We start from the raw sequence: 16733 nt of genomic DNA on the forward strand, positions 1-16733 counted from the left end.
TAGAGTCTCCTGTGGTGCAACAACCTTTGAGCAACCGCCTGCTGTGAACGGTGCACCCTGGGAGAGATGAGCCTCTGCCTCGCTCCCTACAAGGGCTACGCTTAGGGCAGCACCAGCACTGGGCAACCTTCGCCCTGAGCGTTGCCCTCCTGATCTATGTCCTGAAGCAGCAGCGGGAGGGATTTCTGGGCCTTAGTGATTCCGAATCCCCTAAGACACTGGTGTGGCGCCTCTCCCTGAGAGTGCCGGAGGTTTGGGGGGCACTCTGTAATGGTGCATGTGTGTGTGTATCAGAGAGAGAGAGAGAATGTGAGCCTGTGCACACACCTGTCTCTTATTGGCTATGGGAACATAGCCAAGTTACTTAAATGCTCTAGGCCCTAAGTTTTCTATTTGTAAGACAGGAACAATAATAGCTAATATTCATTGAGCATTTATTCCAGGCCAGGCTCTACTCTAGGTTTTTACAAACATTAAGTCTCACATTTACACATAATCCTCACAAGTCTATGATTTTGAAACTTTTATCTCCCTTTTACAGATGAGGAATCCCAGAGGTTAACCAATTTACCCAAAGCCACACAGCTAATAATGGGCAGAGCCTCTTTGAACCTGGGTATTCCAAACCACATGTTCTTCTTTTTTTTTTTTTTTTTTTTTTGAGATGGAGTCTCGCTCCATCGCCCAGGCTGGAGTGCAGTGGTGCGATCTTGCCTCACTGCAAGTTCTGCCTCCCAAGTTCACGCCATTCTCCTGCCTCAGCCTCCTAAGTAGCTGGGACTATAGGCACCCGCCACCACGCCAGGCTAATTTTTTTGTATTTTTTTAGCAGAGGTGGGATTTCACTGTGTTAGCCAGGATAGTCTCGATCTCCTGACCTCATGATCCACCCACCTTGGACTCTCAAAGTGCTGGGATTACAGGCGTGAGCCACCGTGCCCCGCCCCAAACCACATGTTCTTAACCACTTTGCTCATCTCATGCAGTGTGGTGAGCACTGAATGCCTGGAAGAGAGCACGGCCAGTGCCTGGCATTGCACCAGCTCAGTGGAAGCTCCCAGTCAGCCCAGCTGTTATTGCACTCCCAGTGCATGTACGTGCTTGCTTCAGGGGGCTCAACGAGGAGTGAGATGGAGCCCCTTTGCATGCCCAAAATAACAGCTCAGCATGGAGGACCGATACATGTGCTCATGGACATACATGCACTCCAGCACATACATGCACTCCAGCACACACATGCTCTCCAGTACATACATGTGCTCCTGCACATACATGCACTCCTACACATACATGCATTCTTGGACATACACGCACATGCCTGTGTGTGCAGAGCCTTCTGCAGACACATGGACATTCAGACAGCTATGTGGTCCTCACCCTCAGACGCCTGGGAGTGCAATAACAGCTGGGCTGACTGGGAGCTTCCACTGAGCTGGTGCAATGCCAGGCACTGGCCATGCTCTCTTCCAGGCATTCAGTGCTCACCACACTGCATGAGATGAGCAAAGTGGTTAAGAACATGTAGTTTGGGGCAGGGCGCGGTGGCTCACGCCTGTAATCCCAGCACTTTGAGAGGCCAAGGTGGGCGGATCACAAGGTCAGGAGATCGAGACCATCCTGGCTAACACAGTGAAATCCCATCTCTACTAAAAAAATACAAAAAAAATAGCTGGGCATGGTGGCAGGCACCTGTAGTCCCAGTTACTTGGAAGGCTGAGGCAGGAGAATGGCATGAACCCAGGGGGTGGAGCTTGCAGTGAGCCGAGATCGCGTCACTGCACTCCAGCCTGGGCAACAGAGCAAGACTCCATCTCAAAAAAAAAAAAAAAAAGGAACATGTGGTTTGGGATATCCAGGTTTAAAGAGGCTCTGCCCATTATTAGCTGTGTGGCTTTGGATAAATTGGTTAACCTCTCTGTGCCTGGGATTCCTCATCTGTAAAAGGGAGATAATAAAAGTTTCAAAATCATAGACTTGTGAGGATTATGTGTAAATGTGAGACTTAATGCTTGTAAAAACCTAGAGTAGTGCCTGGCCTGGAATAAATGCTCAATGAATATTAGCTATTATTGTTCCTGTCTTACAAACAGAAAACTTAGGGCTTAGAGCATTTAAGTAACTTGGCCATGTTCCCATAGCCAATAAAAGACAGGTGTGTGCACAGGCTCACATTCTCTCAGGGGACATACGCAAGATCCCAAGCCAATTGGAGAGAAAGCCACATAACCACAGAGGGGACAATTAATGAATAAGCCCTGGGGGAAGGAGCCCTGAACTGGTACAGCCCAGGTTCCCTTAGGCACAGCTAAGCCGGCCTCGGGCCTTGGGGCCTTCACGGATGCCCCTTCTGTGGGACTCTGTGGACAGTGAACCTTGGCCAGTCGCTGTCTCTCCACATCTCTCCCCATCTCCCAGCCCCCAGTGTGCTGGGCACAGAGGGATTCCAGCCTTAAGGTACACAGCTCACTATATCAGAATCTCCTACAGAACCCGTTTTAAAAATTAGATTCCAGGCTGGACACGGTGGTTAACACCTGAGTGCCAGCACTTTGGGAGACCGAGGCCAGTGGATCACTTGAAGCCAGGAGCTCAAGACCAGCCTGGCCAACATGGCAAAACCCCGTGTCTAACCAAAAATACAAAAATTAGCCGGGAATGGTGGTATGTGCCTGTAATCCCAGCTACTCAGGAGGCTGAGGCAGGAGAATCAAGTGAACCCAGGAGGTGGAGATTGCAGTGAGCCAAGATCGTGCCACTGTGCTCCATCCTGGATGACAGAGTGAGAGCCTATCTCAAAAAATAAAAAACAAATTAGATTCCAAGACCCCAGCTCAGGACCAGAGTCAGAATCTCTATGGCTGTGGCCCCTGACTATGGTCCTCCTGGCAGCCCCACCCAGGCCCAGAGTGAGTCAAACCCCCAGGCTAAGGTCCAGAAGTCTGTTTCAAGTCTTAGGCACATTTAAGTTTGAGAAGCCCTGTTCTAGGGGCTGGGCTGCGAAACCCACCTTTTAAACGACCTTTCCAGGTGATTCAGAAAGGTTTGACAGCTCAATCAGGATAGGAACGGTTAGGTACAAAGACAGCAGCCAGGAAGCCAAGAGATCAGTGTTCTCATTCCAGCTCTGCTAACATGCATCTGTTTGGACAACTCCTTCCCTTGTCTGGGCCTCAGTTTCCCCATCTGCATAATATGCGCACTGGACTCTGTCATCTGTGGGCTCCCCTTCACTCCCAGTGTCCTGTGATCCTATTAAATACCTTTGAATACAGACTTCCCAATTCAGAGCTGACCACAAGGAAACAGAGCAAAGTACCAATTTCAGAAGGCCAAGCACATAGCTCCTAAGATCACATGTGGCCAGAACCTAAGGTGTCATTGAACACCTGAGGACTCCCTGAGTCTGCCCAGAAGCCACAGGCAGAGGATGAGCAAAGCTCAGAGAGGGCCCACACAGAGTCACCCCCTCACCTGCAGCACGATGTTGACAGCCATGACTTTAAAGGAGTAGGGGGTGGAGGAAATGCCAAAAGCCACGAACAGGGCAACAGCCAAGGTCACAAGGTTGGTCATGATCTCCAGCCTCAATGCCATCCATCGTGTGGAAGATAGAAACAACAGCAGGTAGTTATTCTGCGCATCAGTCAGCCTCTTAAACCTGAGAAGGAAAGCACAGTCTAAGAACCATGTGTTTGTCTGACCTAGGGTCTCCCCGGGTCAGGGTAGATACCGGCTGCTTCCTCCAGCAGCCGGTTCCCCACTCCCAGCAGCAGGGCCTGATTTTTCTTTGGGGAGTTCCTCCCTACCCCTTTCTCAGCCACAAATTTGGGTGAAGTTGACCTGACTCCTAACCCAGATTGAGGAGTAGGCTCTGCTGATAAGGACCATCCTTAGCACGCGCTCCTCGCCTAACCTCTGTGACTCACTCAGGGATGGGTGAGTTACCCCAAATTGGCCACAGAGAGTGAATAAACGCCAGGACGTGTGAGTGAGTGTGGGAGTGATTCCTTTCAGTGGGATGATGGGAGATCTGAAACTACCATTCTGCTACTAGGAGGGGAGTCTGGAGCCACCAGAGGGTCTCTGGGAGCTTAAAGGTAAAATAACACCGTGGAAGGCAGAGCAGTAAAACCGAGACACCCGGGGAACATTAGCTGAGTCTCTGGTTAAGCCTCACTTTAAGCAAGTCCTCCTCCCCAGCCTTTTGCTATGAAAATTTTTATAAGTACCAAGAGATTAAAAGCTTGATTTAATGAACATCTGTATATCCTCTAATGAAAATGTTTTAAAGTACCAAGAAATTAAAAAGTTCATTCCATGAACATCTGTATACCCTCTACCTAATTTAGCAGTTGTTACTATTTTGCCATATTTAAGTCATGTTTTTAAGCTAGTTTGCATTAGTTTTTTCTGTCACTTCCAACCAATAGAGACCTACCAATTTCCAATTTTCACATACCACCATCACAGTTTTCCATGTCAATCACAACCTATACTGTTATTTGATTAGTATTATTATTTTACTTGCTTTGTTTGAGAATGTATATTAAAAGAAACTTTAATCACAACCTTAAATTATATAAATAATGGGTTTGATATGTTAGTTGCATTTTTTCTAAAGTACATTCAAATAAACCTTTGATTATTGAAATTAAATATTCATTTACTCATCAACTAAAACCATCTTACCATCTGAGCGGGCTATCACCCCAGCACAGTGGCCCTTCTGACTCACTCTGTCCATACCCTCTGAACCTTTGCATAAGACATTCCAAATTCTGTCCACCTTACCTTTCTATACTGATTGAGTCACCTCCACCTTGAGGCCTTCCCAGATTAAACACAACAGACCCTGGTCACTCTGTGGCCCCTGTGCTCAAGCCACCTTGCTATCCTTCAGACCTACTTCCCCCATCTCATGGTCTTTGCATTTACTGTCCCCTCTGCCTGGAGAGCTCCTACCCACATATTTCCACAGCTCAACCCACACTTCATCTCAGGGTCCTTTTCTCTGAGACCTTCCCCAACAACAGCTCCAATCCCTCCAGACTCTCTTCATCTGCTTATCTTAGTATATACCTTGGGGCAGGGTTCTCAGTATGGGCTGAACGAAGGCACCGCTCCAGGATCCCCTCAGTCCTAGAGTCTGCACAGACCTTGAGTGGTCTATAATGCCACTGAGAGAGCAGGTGCCACAGTTAATCCAATATTCCAGCTAACTGAGCACATACCGTCTCCCAAATGTGTGCCCAAGTCTTACCCAGGCTTCAAGGCCAGCTCAGATGCCACCTCCTCCCGAAAGCCTTATCTGATTCCCCCAGGCCACCTCCTTCCCCTCTGAATTCCCAAGCAGTTTATCTGCCCCTCTCTTATGTTATCTACCTTCTTCAATCATGTATAATTACAAAAACATGTGCCTGTTTCTCCCTTTTCCACCAGACTATGAACTTCTTGTAGGTGAAGACCGTGCTTGATTATTCTCTACAAACAGATAAGTTCATGTTACACCATTAAACCTCAACAACAATCATAGGACTTGTTTGCTTGTTTGTTTCAACATTTAGGGGGCAAATCTATGGCAAGAGTAGTGAAGGAAGTTCTATTATTTAGAAAGCTATTGTTCCTCATTATTTTGTTAAAGATAGATATTTGGAAGTGAAAGAAATAACATAATGCAAGATGTGTTTGCACAGTAATGCACCTTATCATTAAATGTATGTATACATATGTCCATATATATATACACAATATATACAAGGTCTTTAAAGTTTACAAACATTTTTCCTATCATTTACATTTTTCATTCTTATAAATGAAAGAATGGTTCAGCAGGTTCTGGAGGCTCAGAGAAATACGTCCATTGAACCATGTGCTCTCTGATGCTTTTGAAGATGATGCCACTCCCAGACGCTCCACTCTTTCCCTGCTCCCCACCACCCCTGTGGTTCCATCATTCTCAAATGGCAGCAGAAGGACTCACTGGCTGATGAAGTCTTCAGTTTTTCCATAGACATGGATGGAGCTCAGGCCTTGCAGAGAATTGAGGATGTGGGAGAATAAAGGAGACCGGCTATAGTTCTCCAGTCTCTTGAACACACCGATGGCCTTCTTGAACATCCTGCATGGACAGTGGAGGTAAGGGACCTGGACCGTCCACCTCTGGGACCATCTAGTCTGGGTTGGTCCCAGCCTTGCTCCCCAAGTCACAAGCAAAAAGAACCTACTCACATATAATAAATGAAGCAAATAACCATGATTACGGCTCCCATTAACAGGATATATGGAGACAGCACACTGACAATCAACAGGATGGCGATCACCATTAAGGACAGGACCAGGAACTGTTCTGAAAAGATGGGCAAGAGCTGGTCCAGCTGTTCCAAGTCCCCTGCGAAGCAGTTCAAAAGCCGGCCTATTGGGATGGTGTCAAAGAAACTCATGGGGCAGCGGAAAACCTGCAGGGACAAAATCAACACGGACCATGAGAGAAGCTGCAGGCCCTGCTCAAGATTGGATGAAGATGCCTATTACCCTTGACTCTAAAGAGCCACGGATCCCAGGGGTCTCCAGGGCAGGCAATGTAGAGCAATGGTTTAAAAGCATGGATGGGCTCCACGGCTACCTGACTCCTCCACCTACTGCTGTCTGACCTCGGGCAAGTACTGAGTTCCTCTGAGTGTCAAGGTCCTTGTTAGTGAAATGGGAATGAAAACGATGCTTCACAGAGTTGTAGACAACTCCTGAAATATACTAAACACTGAAGTGTATAATTTAAAAGGGTGAATGTATGGTATATGAATTATATCCTGTAAAGCTATTAGAGAGAGAGAGAATACATTAAGAATGCTCAGAGCAGTGCCTGCCCCTGAGGTAGGAGGTGAGACTTGACTCTGGAGGTGGGGTTTGAACGCCAGACCAAATTGAGGACTAGCTAAAAGAGGGGTGGGGTGGAAGCCACTTTCCATAAGACAGGCCCACCAGTGTGTCATGTCAGTTTACCATTCCCATGGCAATACCCAGGAGTTACCGCCTCTTTCTGGGTCATCAATGACTTGATGACTTGGAAGTTGCCACCCTTTTCCTAGAAACTTCTGTATAAACTGTCCCTTAATCTACATGTAATTAAAAGTAGGTATAAATATGACTGCAAACCTGCCCTGAGCTGCAGCTCTCAGCACACTGCCTACGGGGTAGCCCTGCTCTGCAGGGTCAGTCACAGAGCTGCAACACTGCCAGAACTGCAACACTGACACTTCAGTAAAGCTGTTTTCTTCTACCCTACCACTGGCTTGCCCTTGAATTCTTTCCTGGGCAAAGCCAAGAACCCTCATGGACTAAGCCCCAATCTGGGGTTTACCTGCCCTGCATCACCCCCAGTAGGGGGGCATTCTACCAATACCAGCTCTTATTATTTTCTACAGATGGGACCATTTTCACTCAGGACTGCCAAAGATTAGGAGCAGCAATCCTACTGGGTTGCACACGATTTGGACCCTTGGATCAAATTTAGCCTTAACTGCCCCCTTCTTGAGGGTGGCATCTCCAAGTTGATCTCTAACAGCCAGTGGCCATGAGGCCTTTCGGAGATCAAAGGACATGTCAAACCACAAGGTAGGCTTTAACAAAAGCATTTAGTTTGGTGTCCTTGTTTTGCAGATGAGGAAATTGAAGATTGCAGAAGAGGAAGTGGCTCTGTAACTTACTCATTACGCAAGTGGTTAATGGCAAAACCATGATCCAATTAGGCCTTCTGAGGCTTCCCCAAGCCTGGCACAGTCACTCTTCACAGAAGGCAATTTCTTAAAGGTTCGTGGCACTGACCAAATGACCACCTACATTTCCCCATGTACTTCTCAAGCTATAATGCAAGAAGTAGAAATGAATAGAAGCCAATGGCATCTATTAAAGCCAAACTCACAGAAAGAGGAGGGAAGGACATTTTGACTGTTACTAAATGTAATTATTTGAGCCATGAAGTGTTCTCTGTAGCTGCTCTCATCGCAAATGCATGGATACTGCTGACCAAGTGTAGCTCTCATGTATGTTTGCTTTCTAGCTGGTGGGGTAGTAAGGGTTGGAGGGGCAGATTTAAAGCCTCCTTGCTTTTTCTGCCTCTAAAATCCCTTCAATTTTATTTCCAGAATGTTGTTAAATACTTGAGCTAAAGCAACCAGAATTGTCATGATCACTCAGAGGAATCAAAGGGAAAAAGGGTCACCCCTTCAAGGACTCGGAGCACACCTTGCAGGTGCGGGGCATGGCAGGGTTGTGGAGGAGACACAGGAGCGGACGTCAGCTCCACTGTGGGTGAGGAAGATGCGTCTGTGGAAGCCCAGCATTACTTTGGATTAGGGACCAATGGTGACGACAAAGGGAAAACGGTTTCAGTTTCTGATTGTCTTCTAAGTATCAAAATGATCTGGGGTTGTTCTTGTTTGTTCATTTTTGCTTCATTTTTTTCTGTTATGCTTGCAGTTGAGTGAACTTTTTAAGATTTATCCTTTACTTGTGATTTTTTAAAACTACAAAGACAAATTTAAAGTTTAAAAAGCCATGAAAGGACTGGAAAAAGGAAAATATTTTAAACATGAAACACGTTTTCATGGAAAGAAACTTGAACATTTCTCAAAATTAAAATACAAAATGTCATTTAGAGGCATGGGCACTGGATATTTCTAGAATCTTGGAATGTGCCATCAAAAGAAACTCAGAGACCACCTTGAGGGCCGAGGGCCACCCCCAGAGGCCAGGTGGGAAAGTGTCAGGCCTCAGGTAGAATTTCCCCCTCCTGCTCTCTGGTTCTGCCAAGCTTTATCTGAGAGGTGGGGAAAAGCTTTGTCTCACCCTGCCAAAGTTGAAACACTTCATGGCAACACAATTTGCATTCAGTCTACAAGGAACGATGGGCCGCTCCTCACCTCCCGCGTCTCCAAGTCAAAACCCCCACTCCCACCTCTGAGATTAGCCTTCCAGAGCTCCATTCTCCTCCCAGAAGTGCTCTGCTTTTGTTCACCTTCAGTCTCCTGGTCTTGAGCTGGCTAAATCTGATTCCTCCTTCAAGGAGTGAAGTCCCCAAGAAGGCTTTCTGGACTCTCCCCACTTTCTTCCCCTGCCCTCAAGCTAAGACAAGGTGCCTCTTATGTTCTCATGGCCCTGTGTGCCCCATCCCGTGATAAACTTTACATATCCATGACAATGGCCTGTTTTCTTGTCCATCTCCCCCATTAGACTATACATCCATGATGGCCCAAACCCTACCTGCACTGTGCATTCTCTAATGTAAGCCCCATGCCCACTGCAGAACCTGGCACATAGTAACACTTAGTAAGTGAGAGAGAGGAATGACATTTCCAAGAAGCAGTGTGATACCATAGGCAATTCGGTTTTTTTTTTTTTTTAAATGAGATAGGGTCTCACTGTCTCCCAGGCTGGAGTGCAGTGGCATGATCTCAGCTCACTGCCACCTCCACCTCCCTGGCTCAAGCGATCCTCCTTGATCCTCAGTCCCCCAAGTAGCTGGGACCACAGGCACAAGCCCCCGTGTCCGGCTAATTTTTATATCTTTGGTAGAGACAAGATTTTGCCTTGTTGTCCAGGCTGGTCTCGAACTCCTGAGCTCAAGCAATCCACTCACCTCAGGCCTCCCAAAATGCTGGGATTCCAGGCATGAGCTACTGCACCCAGCTGACAATTCAGTATTCTAACCAAATACATATTCCAACTTTAACATATGTGAGATTTCAGTTTCCTCACATGTAAAATGAGGATAATATCCACTTCAAAGAGAACTCAGGGCAATCATAAGCAACTCTGTATATGACCATGCTCAGCCAGTGGAGGCCAGCGTCACTGTGGCCCTCCATCAGGGGACACTGAGCTCTTAGAACCAGACTTCCAGCAGGAGAGCTCCGCCGCACCTTCGTCACTCCCTTCTCACCAAGCAGCCTGGTTCACCCAGCTGCAACTACATTTTAGAAAAGGCAAAGCTATGAAGAGAGTAAAAAAGATCAGTGGTTGCTGGGAGTTTGAGGGTAGGGAGGGAGGGATGAATAGGTGGGACACAGGGTTTTGTTTACGGCAGTGGAACTATTCTGTACCATGGATACATGTCATTATACATTTCTCAAAACCCATAGAAGGCACAGCACAAAGAATGCACCATAAGGTGAACTATGGATATTCGTTAATAATAATAATTAATAATGTACCAATATTGACTCATCAATTGTAACAAATGTCCCACGTTAATGCAAAATGTTAAGAATAAGAGAAATGGGCCAGGTGCAGTGACTCACAACCGTAATCCCAGCACTTTAGGAGGCTGAGATGGGCAGATGGCTTGAGCCCAGGAGTTCAAGACCAGCCTGCACAACATGGCAAGACCTGTCTCCACAAAAATACAAAAATTAGCCAGGCATGGTGGTGTGCCCCTGTGGTCCCAGCTACTCGGAGGTTAAGGTAGGGAGGACTGCTTCAGCCCAGGAGGTCGAGACTGCAGTAAGCTGTGATCACACCACTGCACTCCAGCCTGAGTGATAGGCAGGTATATGAGAACTCTCTGTACTGTCATCTCAATTTTTCTGTAAATGAAAAGTGCTCAAAAAATAAAGTTGGCTTGGTTCCAAGTCTTTGCTATTGTGAATAGTGCCACAATAAACATACGTGTGTATACATGTGCATTTATCTTTACAGCAGCATGATTTATAATCCTGAAGCTGGAAACCATCATTCTCAGAAAATTATTGCAAGGACAAAAAACCAAACACCGCATGTTCTCACTCATAGGTGGGAAATGAACAATGAGAACACAAGGACACAGGAAGGGGAACATCACACACCGGGGCCCGTTGTGGGGTTGGGGGAGGGGGGAGGGATAGCATTAGGAGATATACCTAATGTTAAATGACGAGTTACTGGGTGCAGCACACCAACATGGCACATGTATACATATGTAACTAACCTGCATGTGCACATGTACCCTAAAACTTAAAGTATAATAAAAAATAATAATAAAATAAAGTTGGCTGGGCATGGTGGCTCACACCTGTAATTCTAGCTACTTAGGAGGCCAATGTGGGAGGATTGCATTAGCCCAGGATTTTGAGACCAGCCTGGGCAAACAGAGCAAGACCCCATCTCTACAGATAAATAAATAATTAAGGTCTACTAATTAAAAAAAAATAGGCTGGGGGTGGTGGCTCATGCCTGTAATCCCAGCACTTTAGGGGGCCGAGGTGGATGGATCACTGGAACCCAGGAGTTTGAGACCACCTTGGACAACGTGGTGAAACCCAGTCTCTACAAAAAATACAAAAATTAGTCAGATCTAGTGGCATGTGCCTGTACTCCCAGCTACTTGGGAGGCTGAGGCAGGAGGATCACTTCAGCCTGGAAGGCGGAGGTTGCCATGAGTGGAGATTGTGCCACTGCACTCCAGCCTGGGCTACAGAGCTCTAAAAAATAAAAAAAAAAAAATGAAGCTGGGCAAGTTCAGAGCTCAGCCTTCGGCCCCACCCAGCACCCAGGCCCATACCTTGTTGAAGAGCTTGTTGTGCAGGGCCGTGGATGCCTTCCTCGTGACCTTGGTGAAAATCCCTGAGGAGCAGACCCCCACACAGATGAGGAGCAGGGCGTTGAGCCCGTACACCAGCTGGTAGAAGGACAGTTGAGGATTGTCTGCAATGTTGCCCAGGTCTGCCATGGTTTCATTGCTCTCTCGGCTGCTATTGGTCTTCAAGAAAGAACAGGGGGTCAGACTGCAGGTGTCCAGGGGGAAATTCAGTGGCAGGGAAAGCCTTCTCCCTGGGGCCATGTGAGACTCTGTGGCTGGTAGAAGGTGAAGCTGTTTGCCCAAACCTCCCTGCTCAGTGCTTGGCTACTCTCTTTTGCCCTTCATGCCCACTGCCCTGCCCTGCATCAGGCCCTCAGAGTCTGCCCCGTGGACACTGCAGCAGCTGGGCCCTTGTGCACGCTCTGCTGCGATGCAGCGAGAAGCTTGGGAACGTGATTTCCCAGAACCCCTCCCAGCATGGTTTCGGGTCAGATTCTGCCAAGGAGAGGCACCCACAGGGAAACAGAAAGGTGGAAGAGGAGAAGCCAGCATGCTCAGTGGCAACTGTGGGCAGGAGCATGGGGTGTGGGGTTTTTCCAGAGGCTGGAAGGCACCCTGGGAATCACCCACTTCAGTTCAGCTGAGATCCCTGATGGCCAATTCCCCTCCAATGGTTGACTGAGTCTCTAATTCCCTATATTAAATCCTTGGAAGCTCTAAATAATTAGAGTGGCTTCTGATCTCCTGACCCAAACCTCCTGGTACACGATCCAGAAATTAACCATGTGGAGTACTGTGGGAAAAGCATGGCTTCGATTCAAAGCACCAAGTTCAAGTTCCGGCCCTGTCCTGTCCTAGGGCAGGTTCTTCATCCTCTCTAGGCACAGGGTCCCCTTGGAAAAATGGAGACAGTGGAACCTTCCTCTGAATGTGGGTGGGGAGATTAGTGAAATAACTTGACACAGTGTGGCCCGTGGTGGCTCCCAGCTCACAAGACCAGAAGTATATTTTAAATAAACCATAGTATGGAGGCCAGCCTAGAGCTAAAGGAGACAGTTAATGCAGTGGAATGCAAAGATTCTTGGGGCACTGTCTGGGGATATAAATCTCTTGGTTTTCCAGTAAGACTGCACAGGTGACCACCCATTCTACAAAGTCAGGAGGCCTGTGCCAGGGGAACCCCAGAGTCCTGGCTCCCCACAGTTCTCTCTGGAACACCAGCTCTGGGCTTGTCATGTGGGTCCCAAGCATGCTCTGGCTCTTGTGGTCTCAAGGAACAAGAAGTCACCCCACCTCACTCAAGCCCATAGAAACACAGCCCACCCACCTCACGGCACTCACCCCAGAGCCCTGCTCCAACCAGTAGCTCAGCCACCAGAAGCTGAAGATCGTTAAGAAGACGATCAGCACCATGAAGAAGAAAATTATGCAAGAGACCATGTACCCTGGGAGGGAGACAGTGGTGATGTACAAGCGCCACAAACAGGTGCAAGGCAACTGCTGACTCAGCTGCTCGGCCATCTCTGTCTTTGAGTGCTTAGAAACCCTTGAGCCCCACCCAATGTGGATGCCTTGGAGGAATGGGAAGAGCTGGGTTCCAAAGTCAGAGTGCCCTGGGTTCAAATCCTGGCTCCACCACTTCCAAACCGTGTGACCTTGGATAAAGTACCAAATGTCAGCAACATACCACTTCTTTACCTATGAAATAGTGATAACCTTACCAGCTTCAGAGCCATGCTGAAGATGACATGAGATAATGTGTGTGAAGCACTCAGTCCAGTGCCTGGCACAGGGCAGTGTTCTAGAGAAGTTAGTTCACCTTATGCAGGTCCTGCAGGTTCAGTTTTATAAATAATAATAACAGTTACCTTTTATGTAGTATGTACTATTATGTGCTACATGCCAGGAATAGTACCAAATGTATGCATTATTTCTGAATTAGTAATTCCTATCCCCATTTTCAATAGTGCTATTGTGTGAATGTATGTGTCTCTCCAAAATTCATATGTTGAAACCAAATTCCCAAGGTGATTGTATTAGAAAGTGAGGCCTCTAGGAGGTGACGACCATGAGGATGGAGCCCTCATGAGTGGCATTAATGCCCTTAAAAAAGAGGCTTCAGAGAGCTGCCTTCCTGGTTTTTTGTCCGTTTCACCATGTAAGGATACAACATTTATCCCCTCCAGGGATGGAGGACGCAGCGTTCAAGGCGCCATCTTGGAAGTAGATACTGGGCCTTCACCAGACAAAAAACTTGCCAGCACCTTGATCTTGGACTTCCCAGTCACCAGAACAGTGAGAAATAAATTTCTGTTCTTTATAAACTACCCAGTCTAATATATGTTGTTACAGCAGCACAAATAGGCTAATAAAATGAGGAAACTGAATCTGAGAGGGGAACTCCCTTGCCCAAACTTGCAGAGTTGGTGAGTGGCAGAGCTGGGATTTGAAGCAGTTAAGGGCAGGAAAAGGCAGGGTTCACTCCTTGGGGCACTGTCTCCTGCTCTAGCACTCCTCTCATCGATTCATGCTCACATGTCCCATGCCCACAGTCTTTTCCCAAATTCTATCCTTCCTTCAAGGGCTATCTCTTCTTTGATGAGATTTGAGATTCCCTGGCCACAGAGATCTCTCTTACCATCTGATGGAAGCAATGTCTTAATTCTCCAGCTAGATTCCAGGGTTGGTTCTTAGATGACTTTATACCCCTCCCCTCTAGAGCTTGGCACAGTGCCTGGAACATAGCAGGCACTTTGTAAATACAGATCAATGTATGCTGCTAGATCCATTCATGCATTTCACAAGCATTTGCTGTTTCCTGCTCTGTCTGGGCAGGCCCTGGGTTATTCCTTGCAGGATACCCATGGTGGACGGGGTGGGGACGGCGTTCTGTGTACACAGCCTACCTCTTCCTCCCCCAGGCATGCAGACAGGAGATATCTTACACAAGGGTCAGCTTCCAATGTAAACGATGAGTAAAAAGTTTCATGGAGTAAAAATTACTCTCAAAAATCTCTTAAATTACTTGATAAGTACAGCACCATATACTGAGTTTTGTGTTTACAACATTGTACAGTAAATATACATGATGATATATACCATTTAATAAGGCAGTAGCTTTGAACTTCTAATTGCCCTCTGCCTGCCTTAAGAAATAAAAATTAAGAAATTTTAAATCACACCAAAATAAAAGTCCCACCACTGTGACCTTTCGCGATGTGGCCGCTATTTTCTCTCCGATTCTATTTCATGTCTTTTAGTGCTGCTCATGATAAACTCAGCTGATTGTAAAACCTGCTAAGGGAGCAGAGCCCAGAGTTTGAAAAGCACTGAAATAATGAGGCAGGAGCACTTCGGGAGGCTGAGATGGGAGGATTGCTTGAGGCCAGGAGCTCAAGACCAGCCTGGTCAACATAGCAAGACCCCATGTCTATCCTATTTTTTTTTAATTTTTTTAATTAAAAAATAGAAAAACACTGAAATAATGAGTATACATGAAAATATAACTTCCAGCCTTGGCTTTGGTGGTAGAGTTGCTATAACTGAGTAGAGTTTGGTTTTGCAAGTTAAGCCAATAAATACCATGGCTCCTCTGGACCTCTCTACTTCACATGACCTCACATGTTCCAATCTGACCCAGTTCCAGGGATAGGGCTGCTCCAAGAGAGAGCCCTGGGCTGGCATGGGGACCGTACCTCCAGCTGCCTGGATGTAGTGGTGGTAGACCCTCCAATTCAAGGAGCCTTCTTCCATCTCCTCCTCCTGTGTGAGCTGATGCTCCGGCACTGGGTCAGGGTAGAAGAAGAGAAAAATGGTATGCCTGCCAATCACATGATCTGCTTCCTTCTGTCTCTGGCTTCGATCCTGTGCCAGCTTTTCACTTTCCAGCTTCAGTGCCCTACCTATGTCTAAGGTTTTTCATGGAAGACTCTGCTGAAAGAAACCTTTGACCTGGGCTCCAGAGCCTGGAAAGGGATCCCTCCTTAGCCATTCAATAAACTCTGGAGGGACTGCGGGGTCTCACGTGTGTGATGAGCTGAGAGAAACGCAGGAAAGAATGAAGAAAACCACCCGGGACCAGAAAACCTAGGTTTCAGAACTGTCACTATGACACTGTGCAACATCAGGCAAATCACTTAACCCTTCTGTTTCCTTGTCCGAAAAAATGGAAAGCTGAGAAGTTTGCTAAGATGCCCTGCAGCCATACACTTCTGAGATAATGCTTCACAAAACAGCCCTGACACAAGCCCAGGTGGACTCTTGGCCTTGAGCTTGGCCTGAAGACCAGTACCTGGAGATGCCCATAGATGTTTCTGATGATAATCATAACAACAAACATCACGACAGTGACTGTCTGCTGCTGCTGCCTGCTATTCTCACTTCTAATAAAGACACCCCAGTATTTCCTGGGGAAGGGTGCTCTTTTTCTGGAATTTTAATCCTGAGGGAAATTACACCAGGATGGAAATTTTTGGAGTAGGTTTTCTTCAAAAAGACTCAGTTGGTGGCCGGGCACAGTGGCTCATGCCTATAATCCCAGCACTTTGGGAGGCCAAGGTGGGTGGATCACTTAAGGTCAGGAGTTCGAGACCAGCCTAGGCAACATGGTGAAACCCGGTCTCTACTAAAAATACAAAAATTAGCCAGTGTGGTGGTGTGTGCCTGTAGTCCTAGCTACTTGGGAGGCTGAGGTACAAGAATCGCTTGAACCTGGGAGGCAGAGGTTGAAGTGAGCCAAGATCAAGCCACTGTATTCCTGCCTGGGCAATGGAGCAAGACTCTGTCTAAAAAAAAAAAGACTCAGTTGGAGACAGGAGCCTACAATGTGACAGGTACTGTGTAGGGGGCTTCCCTATATATGACCTCATCTAATCTCCACTACAACCCTGTGGAGTTAAGTACCATCATCTCCACTTTTGCCAAGAATTCAGAGAGGTTAAGTTAGATGGCTAAGGTCACACAGCTTTGTAAGCAGCAGAGCTGGGATTCAAATCCAGAACTGTCTTACTTGAAAAATGGAAGTCGCTCCCTTCTGCTACTCTGCCCCAGACAAGAGCAAAGCCATGAGCTTCCAGACATCAGTGGCTAAACCCAATTCATTTCTGATCCCTAATACCTTTGCTCTCAATATTTACTCTCCTGCAGTGTGTAATGAATGAATGTCTAAATGCCTGGCCAAGTC

General features: G+C 47.0%; 1 protein-coding gene across 2 annotated transcripts in view; it reads right to left on the reverse strand.

The window, feature by feature from the left end:
- Positions 1–16733, reverse strand: part of ABCC11 (ATP binding cassette subfamily C member 11) — a 78589-nt gene that overhangs the window by 15252 nt on the left and 46604 nt on the right. For both annotated transcript variants that reach the window (XM_055366642.2, XM_055366643.2), the window contains 6 exons: positions 15247–15336; positions 12893–12996; positions 11534–11731; positions 6229–6455; positions 5981–6118; positions 3472–3658 (listed from right to left, as the gene is read on the reverse strand). In XM_055366642.2, coding sequence (XP_055222617.2) covers positions 3472–3658; positions 5981–6118; positions 6229–6455; positions 11534–11731; positions 12893–12996; positions 15247–15336 — 944 coding nt within the window. The remainder of the gene's footprint in view (positions 1–3471; positions 3659–5980; positions 6119–6228; positions 6456–11533; positions 11732–12892; positions 12997–15246; positions 15337–16733) is intronic.

Source organism: Gorilla gorilla, chromosome 18 (genome assembly GCF_029281585.2).
Source record: "Gorilla gorilla gorilla isolate KB3781 chromosome 18, NHGRI_mGorGor1-v2.1_pri, whole genome shotgun sequence".
NCBI lineage: Eukaryota > Metazoa > Chordata > Mammalia > Primates > Hominidae > Gorilla > Gorilla gorilla.